The sequence below is a fragment of the Lissotriton helveticus genome, chromosome 9 (genome assembly GCF_964261635.1).
Source record: "Lissotriton helveticus chromosome 9, aLisHel1.1, whole genome shotgun sequence".
Taxonomy (NCBI): Eukaryota; Metazoa; Chordata; class Amphibia; order Caudata; family Salamandridae; genus Lissotriton; species Lissotriton helveticus.
In genome coordinates this window covers 1,117,578,489-1,117,591,705 of record NC_136070.1, presented here as the reverse complement: position 1 = coordinate 1,117,591,705, position 13,217 = coordinate 1,117,578,489, and the positions used below count along the sequence as shown (strand labels likewise).

Here is a 13,217-nt window from a genome sequence, read left to right as displayed (position 1 = left end):
TTATTTCTTCACCGTAGAACGGTAAGAAACAGCCAGTTAGGCCTTTCAGACCAACACAAACGTGTTGGGGTTTTACCCTGCTGCATTTCCCAGTTACTACACACCCACATCTGAAGGTTGGGCGTACAGAATTTATAGTCCTAAGCATCTACTTCCAGGTGTGCTGTCCATCTGTGGCTGAGCCTCCCATGTTTGCGCTTAGTCAATATATACCTCCATCTGCTAAGGTAAGCTTACTACCATGGGAGGCAGCAATTACACCGACTCAGCTGTGTTTACGCCTCACAGGCGAGGACAATAAAGATGCTGAAAACTCAGCCGGACATTATTTAATGATAAAATTATGGGTTGATGAAGAATTTATAGCTTTCAATGCCAAGAAGCTTGTATTAAGGGCTTTTGGACTTAAGGACTTGGACAGCATCTCCTAGGGCATCAGGCATTTTCCTAAGAGATGTCTGATTCTTGCCATAACTTATGTTAAAACCTTTGATCCTGGTTCAATTATGGCACACCAGATTATCTGAAGAAAAGCTGTCATTTCTGGATCCGTGGAGTCGATCAGGAGCGTGGCTACCGCCATTGTAGCTTCTGGGGCATATTTTGTATCCTTCGATATTTAGGTATACCAGAGAATCTTGGAGCAGACTATAGAAACGATGGAACGCTGCTGCCTGGATGGTAGTCACGACTCAACGCAATCAGATTTAACCTACATTAAGTACACTGACTTGTATATTGCGCTCTTTGGGAGAAGTGTAAAGCAGCAGGCTTGATCCTTAGATGCATCTGGGTTACTGACGGAATTCACTTTAAGCTTTGCATTCTGAGCCAGGTGGAGAGGATTGTTCAAATTTAGAAGGACACCTAAATATTCTAAAATGTAAAGCCCTGCAAGAGCTGGCATCTAATTGCAAGAGGAGAAAAGTTGAGCAAAGAAAGGCCTACAATTGGATAATCGCTAAAAACAAAAGTATCAAAATAAAATGTAAAAGGAATGTGGTCCGCAGAGAGGAACTGGAATAGCATACTTTATTATGATGGCTGAGCTCTTGAATACCATTGTTTTAGAGCAATCAATCGAAAATACAACAAGCCTGATAAATGACAAACAACGATTCTGAAAGTTAAATTGTCCGCACTCTGATCAACTGAAGGGCAATCTTGGAAAAGAAAATATCGGTGTAAGTTATTTTTAAAACTACATTGATTTACTCGTTCGAAACTGTATAGTTATAGTGACACGCAGCCAACATAAAGTGGAAGGAAGGCTCCTTTGGTTAAGTTCGCTGCTAAGACACAAGTGGATCTGCGGGTCACGAGTTCCAGCCCCTTCAAGGACCACCCAGCCGTCTGTTTGGTAAATGGGAGAACAATGACATTGGGTAATAGCACCCCGTTATTTACTGCGCTTTAACCGGTAATTAAGCAGTAAGGAGCGCTATATGAAAAACAAGTTAACATTAGATATATCTTAAGATAGATCGGTTGCCATAAAAGTGGGGAGTGCCTTGTTTATACAAATAATGTTTTTTTGTTTTGTTTGTTGATCAGACACAAATGTTTGTCAGATGTGACTTGACATCTTGCGGAAAGTCAGTCCACTCATCCTTGTCCACTGCGTGGGGTCTCTGATCAGGAGGCGCAGTAACCGCAGCCCAACAGCGCCTCTACCGGCTGCTGCCGGTGTCTCATCCTAAACAGACAGCACGATTCCCCAAAAACGTGACATTTCACCCTAATCTGGCACCCTGTGTACGAAGCCACCTTTCCACAGAGCCAGCGGTGAGGATTTCCCTTTAAATGCCCTGCCTCCCATTAGCATTAGCATGCCAGTCCGCATCCTGCTCCAGGGGTCGGCCTCCGTGATTAATAGGATTGGCATACCGTTGAGAGCACAGCTTGTAAACGTTTGATGCCGAGACGCCTCTAGGAGACGGAATATATATATAAATATATATATCCGCAAAATGCCGTAATATATTATATTGTGGGAATAACTGGCCGCTCTGCCCTCCTGCCTCGCCATCCCGGCGCAATGTGCCACTGACAGACAGGTGCCCCTCATTTATCACAAATATCCGTGTTCCCTGAATGCATCTGGACAGCAGCGTGTACTGTCATCCGCCTGTCAAGGGCAACGTGAAGCAGACGGCAGCCGGTGCACAGACTGCGCGTGGACTGGACGGGGGGGGGGGGGGGGGAGGAGGGGGGGGCAGGTACACCGGAGTCCTGTCAGGCGCGTGCTGTCAAGGCGCCACTGAAAGTTTGACAGCTCGGATTTCTCGCTCTTTAAAGCCAACAGTCTTCTCTTTAAACTAACATTTACGGCCGGTCAAGGATTGCGTTTGAGGGATGCAACAACGACGTTTTATTCTGCAAATACGTAGAATTCTATCCATGATTTTATTCAAAAATGTTTTTACTGACATGCTGACTAACTGAAAAGAAAACACATCAAGAGATCGTTTTTAGAATTAAATCGCTATTTTTTTAATCAGCACGTCCCAGTTCCTTTGAGCAGGCTAGCGCCACCAGCACGCTCGGCTCCGTTTGAGAGAGGCGAGCCCCGATACTGGCTCTGTGCGTGGGGAGCTCTGCGCCAAAGGCAGTCGCCTCTCCAAGCTCACTCTCCCCCGCAGAAGCAGCCCGGACCTGCGGCGCTGCCCGGCAGACATGTAATTTAAAAGCTGGTGCAAGAGCTGCCTGGGTATTCAGCCCTGTAATCTGCCTGCGAGCGCGCTGTCTGTGCACGCGTTTACCAAAGGGCATCCCGGAGAGGTGATCTCAGACCAGGGAGCGCGGGACGGCCTGGCATACCAGGCACCCCAGGGGAAGAGAGGGGGCAGAAGCATCCACAACACCCCGGGGAGAGAGGGGACAGCAACAATCACGGTAGCGGAGCCACTGTGTCAGTTCCCCAGTGACAGGAAAGAAATGTCCCCTCTAGCTGCTGTATGAATTACCAACCACGGAAATATGGGCTCAGGGGGCCCCGGTGCCACTGCACCCATGGTAGCCACATTCAGCCTTCAAAAGATACATCACACACAACCGAGCATGGAGTTCGGTTTCAATAAGTGGTCTTAAAAGTATACGGCGACCTGACTGTGCGGTGCAGCCACAGGGCTCCCCCACAAAAGCCATAGATGTCGGGCCTCTTTACGTAAGAGGACGATCTGGACTACAGACGTCCGGTCGACCGGTCGACCGTAGTAAAGCTCCGAAGATTAACCTAGACTGCCGGGAGCAGAAACTCAACCGGAGACACCACTCAGGAGCCGGCGTGGGAGTCTGTAAACACCATCCCCAACACATCCCACACTCCCTGCCACCGACCGCTCAGAAGCATGAACTGTGAGCAACCAAGCGCTATAGCTTGCTCCGACTCCAGCGGTCGTAGGCGCCCACCCTGAACCACAGCCAGCCCCCCCTTCTTTCCGGAGCTTCGCCCCAGGCTACTACTAAATCCACAAATCACTGTCAAATTCAACTGTGCGCCCTCTCCCCCAAGAACGAGTTTGCAGAAGCCGGCCATAAATGCTACTCGATCCGCCCTTCTCCCCCTCAGCCGGAAACCAGCCCCTTCTTCCCACAGGGGCGCAGGCAAGCCCCCCACACATAAGTAAAACAAGCCAAGTCGGTCCCTTTTACAGGCAGGAGTAGTTCCCAGGTCTGCTCTGCCCCCTTTCAGGCAGCTGCAGGACACTTCTCATCGACGAGACACCGTCCCCTCTTCCAAGGAGCCGATGGCCTCCCCTCTTCCCTCTCTATCACTAAACGCTGTTTCAACCCCCCCCCCCCATCCCCCATGGGGGGGGGGGGGGCGGACAGACCAGAGACACCCTATCCTCCCCAACCCACAGATTTGTCCTCTGGGGACAATCCACAGCCCCGAGCCCCCAACTCATCACCCCCCCCCCTCCTCACATAAGTGTCACGCAGAGAATATTTCCCCACCGCCCTTGCTCCTTCCCAATCACAGAGACTCCCAAGGAACCCCGCGCCCCTTCCTTACCGGGAAAGCACAGCACATAATGGATCACCGAGGTCGTTATCTTCAAGAAAAAGATCCACCAACACGGTTCCAGGAGTCTCCGCATGACAAAATGCACATTGAAAGAAAACTTGTTGAATTCGTTCCGCCGCCCCCGCAGCCAGCAAAAGAAAAGTTCAAAAGGTCAAAAGCCACACAAAAATCCGGTCCCGGCGCGGCGGTGCTGGGCCTGGCGCCGGACAGCGAGGGCTGCTCACTTGCAGGAATCTCCGAACTTGGGGCGCCCGGGAAGGAGGCGCAGAAGAGGGGGCTTCTTCCAAGCCACCAGCGGCTCCTCATGCAGACCGCGCTGCCCAGGTCCCGGGGAGGCGCATAGCGAGAGGCACGAGGAGGCTCAGTCCATGCTCAGAGCCGCGGCGGCTGCACGGGGATGGGGAGCAGCGCGCTGGAAGCTTTCCATTCTCCCATACAGGAAGTAAAAAGCGAGCCCGATCCAGCCTCAGACTTTAAAGCAGAGAAGGAGAGAGAGGAGAGCGGGAGCGCGCGGCGAACGGGGGAAGAGAGGAGGGGGCTGGAAATGCGCGGCCCCGACAGCCTTAAAGCCACAGCGCGCCTGGCTGCTTTTTCACTCCAGCGCGCATTCCTTTCTCATACCCGGTCCCTGTTCCGTCCTGCTGGAGCCCCCACGCCTATCCGGGGAGTAGATGCAGACAAGGGGCTGGCGAGAGCCCCCCCCCCCCACCTAGTCTTCAGGGATAAGAGAGCGGAAGGTTGCTGCTTTGCCACACTACCAACAGGGCTGGAAGGATGCCCTCTTCCCAGGGACCCTTTATCCGTCAGAAAGTATCATGTCTTTGCTACGCAATTGCAGAGAGCGTTCATTTTCAGGAGAATTTAGCAAATCAACGAATGTGTGGAAGGCTAGGGTGGATCCGCTGAGGTGCAAAGCTTTCGCATAATTAACCCACTGGGATGCTGATGAGAGCTCGGTGTATGTAGTCTGATTTCTCACCCGCTTTAAGGTAGATGTTTCTTCCTTCCCAGCGCTTGAATAATCAAGCGAGCCGTAAAAGACCTGCTTGGGCTGCAAATGGGATGCGAGTGCTGCCTTATCTGTAATGACTTTGGTTCCTTACTTTAGACAGGGAGATGATATCTGTGTAGTTATAGACACTGCTTTTTTTCGCTATGTTGTGCTGTGTCTCGCCCCTCAGCGTGCTGTTTTATTCGATGCATGAACGAAGCAGTCCGTTTCTCCTTTAGAATGTAAAATAAAATGCCAATTTCAAATCTAAATGGTTTCGGTTTGGATATTAATCTTTTAATATAGCCCAATCGCTGGTCGCCTACGTGTTGTGCATACCAGTTCTCGCAGAACCACTATTTTCAAGAGGTTATCGGCGGTGTGGCGCTTGCAGAATACGCACACCGTGTTTTCTTTTTTCCAGTGCACCTTTTTTTAATGAGATACGTCAGCCACGTCGCCAGCTATTCATGTGAATTAGCAGAGCGTGCCCATCAAACTGTCACTTCCAGTCCTGCCAGCAGCACCTGTGAGGCGAGCATCAGCTGACTCACCTTTTGTGTCTGTGTGCAGGTGATAAAACCACCTGTTCAGACTCCGAAGGTCACAGGCCACAGATGGTAAATCATTCCGTTTACACCACAGTGCACTGGAATACACCGGGAATGTGCACCCTGCAGCCCCCAACGGATGGTGCCACTGACCCACTGTGGCAGATACTGAAACACGCTTTAATTACACCTCTGCTTTGAATGCAATTACGTTTATAATAGTACCTGTAATTGGCGTTGCAATCTATGCTTCAACAAGGACTGCCATTTAGCAAAAAAAAAAAATACATAATTTCCGGAAACCAGAACGGCGCGCACGTAATACACTAATACCGATCCGGGCTGTTTACCAATTTCGTTCTAAATGTTTGCTACATTAGAAATTGATCTGTGTAAGAAAATAAAGTTCATCTGGACTCTGATATCATGCCTGGCCTGGCTCCAGTCTTTCTGTCTGCTGTGCTCCTGTAGGCTAGGACTAGTACTTTAGAGCAAGAGAAACTCTAACTACAGTACTGGTCATGGCGGTAGGAAAGCCCACTGATAGCTTGCAGTATGGGTAGACCATTACCAGGTCCAGGTACACTATTCCACATAGGTTTATTGCTTTCATTAAGGAACATCTTGGTTTGCCTTTGCAGACATTCCAACTTAAATCACAGTGTGATGAGGAGGAGGGGCTTCATGCCGAGAACTGCCTGAAGGGCACTTCTGTCGAGACCTGATGCAGGCCCCTGCATCATAAGGTGAACCCCCACCCTTGATGGCAGCCCCATTCAGTCCAAGGTCTATGAGTATCGGTGAGAAGGGGATATTAAGGGACTTCTCACTACATTCTACGGAGTGGGGGTATCATTTTGTGCTAAACCATTGACCCATGTTACCTGTCAGCCACCAAATTCTCCATTTACCAAATAAACAAACAAAATGTTGTTGAGGTTGCCAGTGGTGTTCTAAGGCATTTTCAAAAGTTTTACTGGATGTCGGCTGCTTAGAGCCTCCTAGGATGAACTAGAAACCTACTGAGTGGGGTTTCCATCTCGCCGTCCTTTCCACCCTGTGATATCTGCTATTCACCGTGTGACTGTCAAATGGGATCCAATATTGTGTGACACTTGGTGGCAATGTGCGAGATGGCAGGTCTGCCTTCATTAGTTTGACCTTTGCACCAAACCAGAAAACGTAGAACATGTGTGTGGTTTTGCATTCAACAACCCAAGAAAACGCAGTGCAGGTAAAGAAGTAACATACGTAATGATCAACTTTTAATTTAAGTAAAAAGAGAAACATTTATTAATGAGTTAAAAACAACCATAGAAAATCAAACATGTATTCCAAAGTTATGAAAAGCATTAAACATTACCATTGAAAACAAAAGCAAAAATACTGCTATGTTGATAATCAGCGTAAAACAGAAACATCTCCAAAAGTGTACTTCCCAGGTGTGACTGGAACCTGCGCACCTTCAGTGGCTGACGCTAGGTGCACAGTCATATTGAAGTTGGCGACTAGACATGTCACGATTTGTACCTTCACACTTCATACACTGAAAACTGAACCTGAGTGGTGAACTGCCCAAAGTGAAAGCCTTATGTGGTTCCTGACTAGTAAGGGGTCCAAATCGGGTTGGTCTTCAGGCAGTAGCGACTGATTCAAATGTAGTAGTTGGTACCATTGAATATTTCCATAATCGGATGAAGTCACTTTTTTTGACCATGATGTGTTCCACCTGGATGATTTCAAATTTTGTGTCTCACAAGGGATCTGGGCAATGTCTGTCAGGTTTTATTGGACTTAAAACACCTCAGAGTGTCATAATGCAGGGTAGCTATTTGAAAAAATTGTGCCTTAGCTAGATTTATGTTCCTTCTTTACACCGGTCTTATATCCCAGAAAAATACCAAGCTTTTGTCCTGTAATTGAATCAAATGTACCATAATACAATGTTTTAAAAGCAAAACGAAGGTCTTGAAGTGTTTGCAAACTAAATTCTTTGCTTTCTTCAGCGCCCTGGGCCACAGGCTCTCAGAACGAAAGGGCCCAAAGAGACAGATAGCGGTTGAGAGTAGGATGTTCCAAATAGCTCCGTTGACCGTGGCTGGAAACTGGATTTACAGGTTCTTGGAGTGGGTCCCTGGAAGACAAAGATTCTTGCTTTGATAAGGGACACATTTTTGTAGAGTCCTCAGACTATATTGTAGGAATTTGTTAAAGCTAGGATATCATCCTCTTTCATCTTCTTCAAAGCTCGTTCTGAGGCTGCAGTGAATCCTGCATTTTGTAGATGAATTGGTGGATACTGTGCGGAATTTCCGGCAACAATCACAGACAGGAGCCAAGTCAGTAGTTGGCACTTCTACCTCAAGTGGTTACACTCAAGGACCACTATGTTGAACGACTTAGTAGAGGTAAAGGAGGTAAGAAATTGTGTCCAACAAATTCAATTAAAGTATCCTGTAGTAATGTGATCCAAAATACATTCTTTGATTTGTAAATTTATTTATTTGGAACAGATCTAATGAACTCAGATGAAGCGAAAAAAAAGTAAACAGGACCATCGCCATCTCACCAGGCCTGCAGGGACTACCGTAGTAAATAATTTCAAGACACATGACCCCAACAAGACCTTTGACTTGAAAAAGCCCTTGGCCTATCTGGCCATGCGGCTCAAACATGTGTTGGCTGTTTCCTTTTTATCGCTTCATCGAATCTTTGGGAACCATTTCTTCCCTCCTTTACCTTTACTAAGTGAATCCAACATGCAGTTCTAAAAGGTACAACCATGCCATTGGCTGGATACACTAAATTAATTTCTACAAGTCCACACTCTATCTTCCTAGCTTTACTGTAATGTACTTCCTGTACTAGAAACCCATCCAATGGTTCCAAAATGCTCCTAGGACCTGGAGCACACTGTGGACTAAAATTCTCTGTCATCTTCATGTCCACCATTAACTAACTAGTCCTGGCCGGTGCAAATTGAAAATATTTCTGAACTATGTCATACAAAGTAGTGCAAAACGAGAGTTTGGTGTGGACTCCTTTTTAAGAGGGGATACGTTTATAGTAGGGCTAGTCACTAACAAATGTCCGGGCTACACGCCTACGTTTTCGTCTGCACTTCAGTTCTGCCTCTTTGTGTACTCCATTCCAAGCACGACCCAGCAGATGGTTCAGGCACGCAATATTTCAAATCTTGTAAGTATCGACATGAAAATAAGTAATTGTCATGTGAATGCAGTTTGTCTGCCCACATGAAGTACACACTCTGATTTTTATAATATTTCTCACTACAATTCGTGCAATGGAAAATCCAGAATTATTTTATATTTATTAATATCGTTTTGAAATACAGGTCATAAAGCAGTGCTGTCCTGGGTCAGTGGCATAATATTTATTCTGAATTGTGGGGAAAATATTGATACACATTTCCATAATTGACCCAAATGCACCAGATATGCCAACCCAGCACTTTAACTGCTTCCTTTGGGTTTGGTGGATATACACATCTAGCTTGTATTTAATGTTGGTATGATACCTTGGCCTCTCTCCAGTAGCATCAGCTGCACTGGGAGAAAACATGTGTGCCCTTTACCAGAGATTATGGGTCTGGGTGTTGTTTAACAGGCTCTAGCGCAAAGCAAAATTGCAGTAGACTAAAACAAAGGCCAAGAAACAGGTGAAAAAGCACACAACACAGACAGTGTTTCTGGCAATTGACATTACTGCATGTTTTTCTTTTTTGCCTTAGACTAAATGCTATTAGTTCAGATTCTGCAAAATACGAGTTCACCCACACAAATGTTTCTGCCTGGAATCAGGCATACATGCTTGCTATCCCTCCAAAAAATTATGACCGAAAATGATGGTGACAAGTGCTGTAAAATACAATGAGCTGCAATCTCCTTGTAAACAAGATAATGCTAACATTGAGGTCCTGAACAGTTAAGCAATACCATGCAAATGAAATAGAGCAGACACATATCCCCCACCCCGTTTTCTTCTTTTATCCATTAAAAGTATTTTGTAAGTGTATTTTGAGGTGTCTGTAATGGTTAATGACATTGTCTTGAAATAAAATGGAAACATTTAAATATTTAATAATTATTTTAAAAACAAATTAGCAATATATACTAAACGACAGATTATGTCTTGTGAGGTCTGTGTGTGCTAAACCAATGTAGAAACCTAATCAACAATTTAATCTCTGCTCAATCTTTACAATTAAACCCCACTTTTAATATAGATATGATGGCATAGTCACCTAAAAAACTGCTATATTCTTCAAAGGCCTGCTCACATGCAACAACATGGCTCTTTTTTACACGAGTGATCTAATCATTGGTATCATGTTACATTTTCACATGTGTGGAATAGTTTGTAACTTAATTGTAAGTGTTTTAAATTACAGCTGTAGGGAACCTAAGTGCTTCTAGTGTATCAAGCAGCTGCGTCTCTGATCAGACGTGGCATTACATACCATTTGTTTATTGAAAGAATATAGTCTCTTTCTATTGTGACACACATGCTCTGTTTAAGAGGGTGAACACGTTAGATGTGTACTGTCTACATCTGCAGTCACTTGAGGGAAATGGCTGTTTGGTTTCATTTAATAAGATTTTTTTAGCTTTCAACTCAGCAGGGTACATGTAAATGCTATGTATGAACTTAGTCTAGCGAACTTTGCACCAAGAACAGTTTTAAAAAGCTTGCTTAGGGCACTATGTGGTATCCTCTTGCAACAGTGCATTGGTAGATACCAGAAGCTAAAAGGAGGAAGCTACAAAAAACCTGAATATGTGTAGGAGTAGCATCACTGCATTGTTTAGGCTTCTTAGTATAGGGTCGAAACCACAAATGAAATTTAGAATGACCTCTTAGTACATCCGTATCTAGCATAAACCTCCTTATTTGTTTGATCAAATACTCACTTTCTACCTGAAGAGCCTTTCTCTTCTCCTCCTAGGTTGAGCTCCAAGAAACCACATTCTCCTCACTACAGTAAAGAGTATAGCCATTGTGATAGATTGCAATGGATTTTGGTTTCCAATTAATTGTATTCTGCATGTGCAAAATGATGTATTTGAGCAAATTTCCTATTTGCGAATGCTTTGTACATCGAAATAGCGATTTGCTATTTGATAATCTCTTTTAGCTATTCTGTACTTTCTATTGTAAAAATAAGGAATCACTAATTATTTGATATAGTGTGCTATTTTAAGACATATACCATTAGCAATTCTTTGGAAAGTACAAAAATCCTATATAGCAATCTCCAGCCAGTTTGCTACTGGTTAGTGACTTGCTATTTTTTCATACATCAGTTATATTTTTTTGCGTTATAACACATGAAATGATAAATGAAAGAAGCAATCTGCTTCAGGGATAAGCACTCTAACCCTTCTATTTTTAACAATAGAAAGGCTCAATGTTGGCTTTCATCTGAAATCGTGTTATATTACTTACTCTACTTACGGCATAGACTCAAAACAGAGACATTGCAAAATATGTCCTCTCTTTATGCAACACAATGGTTTGTTTGCAGCAAACACCTGTATGTGAAATAACTGTGAGAGCAATCTTTGGATAATGGCACATGCATAAGTTCTTGTAATCACTTCTCAATTATAGGCCTTCCATCCTTTCAGCTTTAAAGTTACACTCCAGCTGGACTGGCAGGCAGGAGTGTATTTCATAATGGATACAAAGATCCAGCCTGAGGCAGATGAACCATCTCAGCTTGCAACATATATTCACTTACAAATAGAGAAATACAATATTTAGTTTTGCATAAAAGGGTTACCATTTTGACAAAGATCCAACTTAACATCAACTTCCAAAATATATTCACTTTAACATAGAGGAATACAGTATTTAGATTTTCTATAAAAAGGGGCAACATTTTGACAACAGTCCAATTTAACATTTTTCGGCAGAAGCTCACAGGTAAATAACATTTATTGTGATAGTAAAAATACTGAACTCAAAAATTGTAATTATGTGCATTAGTACAGTTACACCATGACTCAACTACTTTAATTTGTATTTACTATTAAATGTGCTTTCACCATATGATAGAAAACTTGAGTCATTAGTGAAAATTGTGCTCATAAATTCTGACAAAAATTTGTAGTCAGCCAACAATGATTTCACTGCCTGTCCAAATCCCAGTTTAATAATAACACTGTCTCATAATTTTTACAGCTCCTCCATTGTATCACAACTTCACAGACACACGAATTGTGAGGTAATTAACCTGTCTTGATTTATTAGCATGTACTTTACTGATGATTGATATCCTCTACATTTTGCTTCAAAGTCTTTTTAAAGTTAATGGAGATTTTCTTAACAGAGACAAGTGCAAATCTGGATTTGTTTAAAGACCAAGTAGAACATATTTCTCTTTAAAATAGGGTCCCTGGTGGAAGTAGCCTCTCTTTTCTTTTACCATAAATACAGTACATGGCAGTTGATAGCAGTATGATGAGGATAAAATGCTAAGCTACTATATACTGCATAATTGCTGTTGCTGGGTACTCATTATGGACATACCATGCATGTTTTTACTCCTCATATAGTGTCAACTGTGGGGTCCCGCAAGACTAGAGGTTCCTCAAGTGACACAATTACTACTAATGAAAGCTTTGATCATAAAGCTTGGAGAGACACTTGGAATGGGGGCAAGAGGGTCTCTTAATGTAGCAGATGAGTCACTACTACCATTTGTATATAGAGAACTTGCTTGCACCTGCAGTTACAATACAGACAAAATCAAGCATTGCCAAAGTTAATACATGGGCCTTTGCAGCCTGGTGCGATAGTTATGTTTTGTTTTTATTACAAGCATATGACAAAAAATAAGAAGAAGAGAGAAAAAAGAAATATGCAGATGCATGATTGTACAATAAAACGTAGTAAAAACATAACCTTCACATTTAACATCAATTGAACAGTAAAAGTGCCCCATGGCAGGCTGGTGTATTTATAACAGCCACAGAATCCCATATTAGTTTTAATGAACATCACAAGAAAACATTATTCTTGTTGTTACAGTGAACATGTACTTTTGGCTTTCCCTTCTATAAGCTACAGACATAACTTAAATTCACAAGCATGACTTTTAAAATAAAAAGTAAGGGTTGGTAAGAATAAAGCATGGCAAATTAAAGTACTGATCCATTAGCCTTGCCATTGAGCTACACTTTATTTTCAGCAAATTTGCACATGTGACTTGGTATCACTCACAGTGCAAAAGAGCCATCATTAGTTGAGATGGGTTGACCGTAGTTGCATGTTGTTTGCTTTAGTGGGCGGAAGTAACATTTAAATGACAGTTGAAGAAACCAATGGATGTGCATGTTGCCCCAACGTTTGATTGAGTATGAACATATGTATGCATTTTGTAAAATGAATTTTTGATTACATGAGACTAAAACTATCTAGGGCAGATCAGAGAAGTGGGCTACAGGAAACTGACAGGTCTACAGACAGGTATTTCAATGGATACTTATCGCAATTTAATGGGTCTTTCTATCTTATCCATTTAGTGTTTTTCCCCTTCTCTCCTTTGAAAATTCTCTGGGGAGAAGGAAATGTTGCTCGAATAGGAATTTACCTTGAAAAAACAAAAACAATAGGTGTGTGG

At 43.7% G+C, this 13,217-nt stretch overlaps 1 protein-coding gene across 6 annotated transcripts in view; it reads right to left on the bottom strand.

Moving 5' to 3' along the window:
• Window positions 1-4,513, bottom strand: part of PTPRG (protein tyrosine phosphatase receptor type G) — a 1,220,925-nt gene extending 1,216,412 nt beyond the window's left edge. For all 6 annotated transcript variants that reach the window (XM_078661520.1, XM_078661521.1, XM_078661522.1 and 3 more), the window contains exon 1: window positions 4,019-4,513. In XM_078661520.1, the coding sequence (XP_078517646.1) occupies window positions 4,019-4,103 (85 nt within the window). In that variant the 5' untranslated portion in view covers window positions 4,104-4,513. The remainder of the gene's footprint in view (window positions 1-4,018) is intronic.
• Between the last annotated feature and the right edge of the window lie 8,704 nt (window positions 4,514-13,217).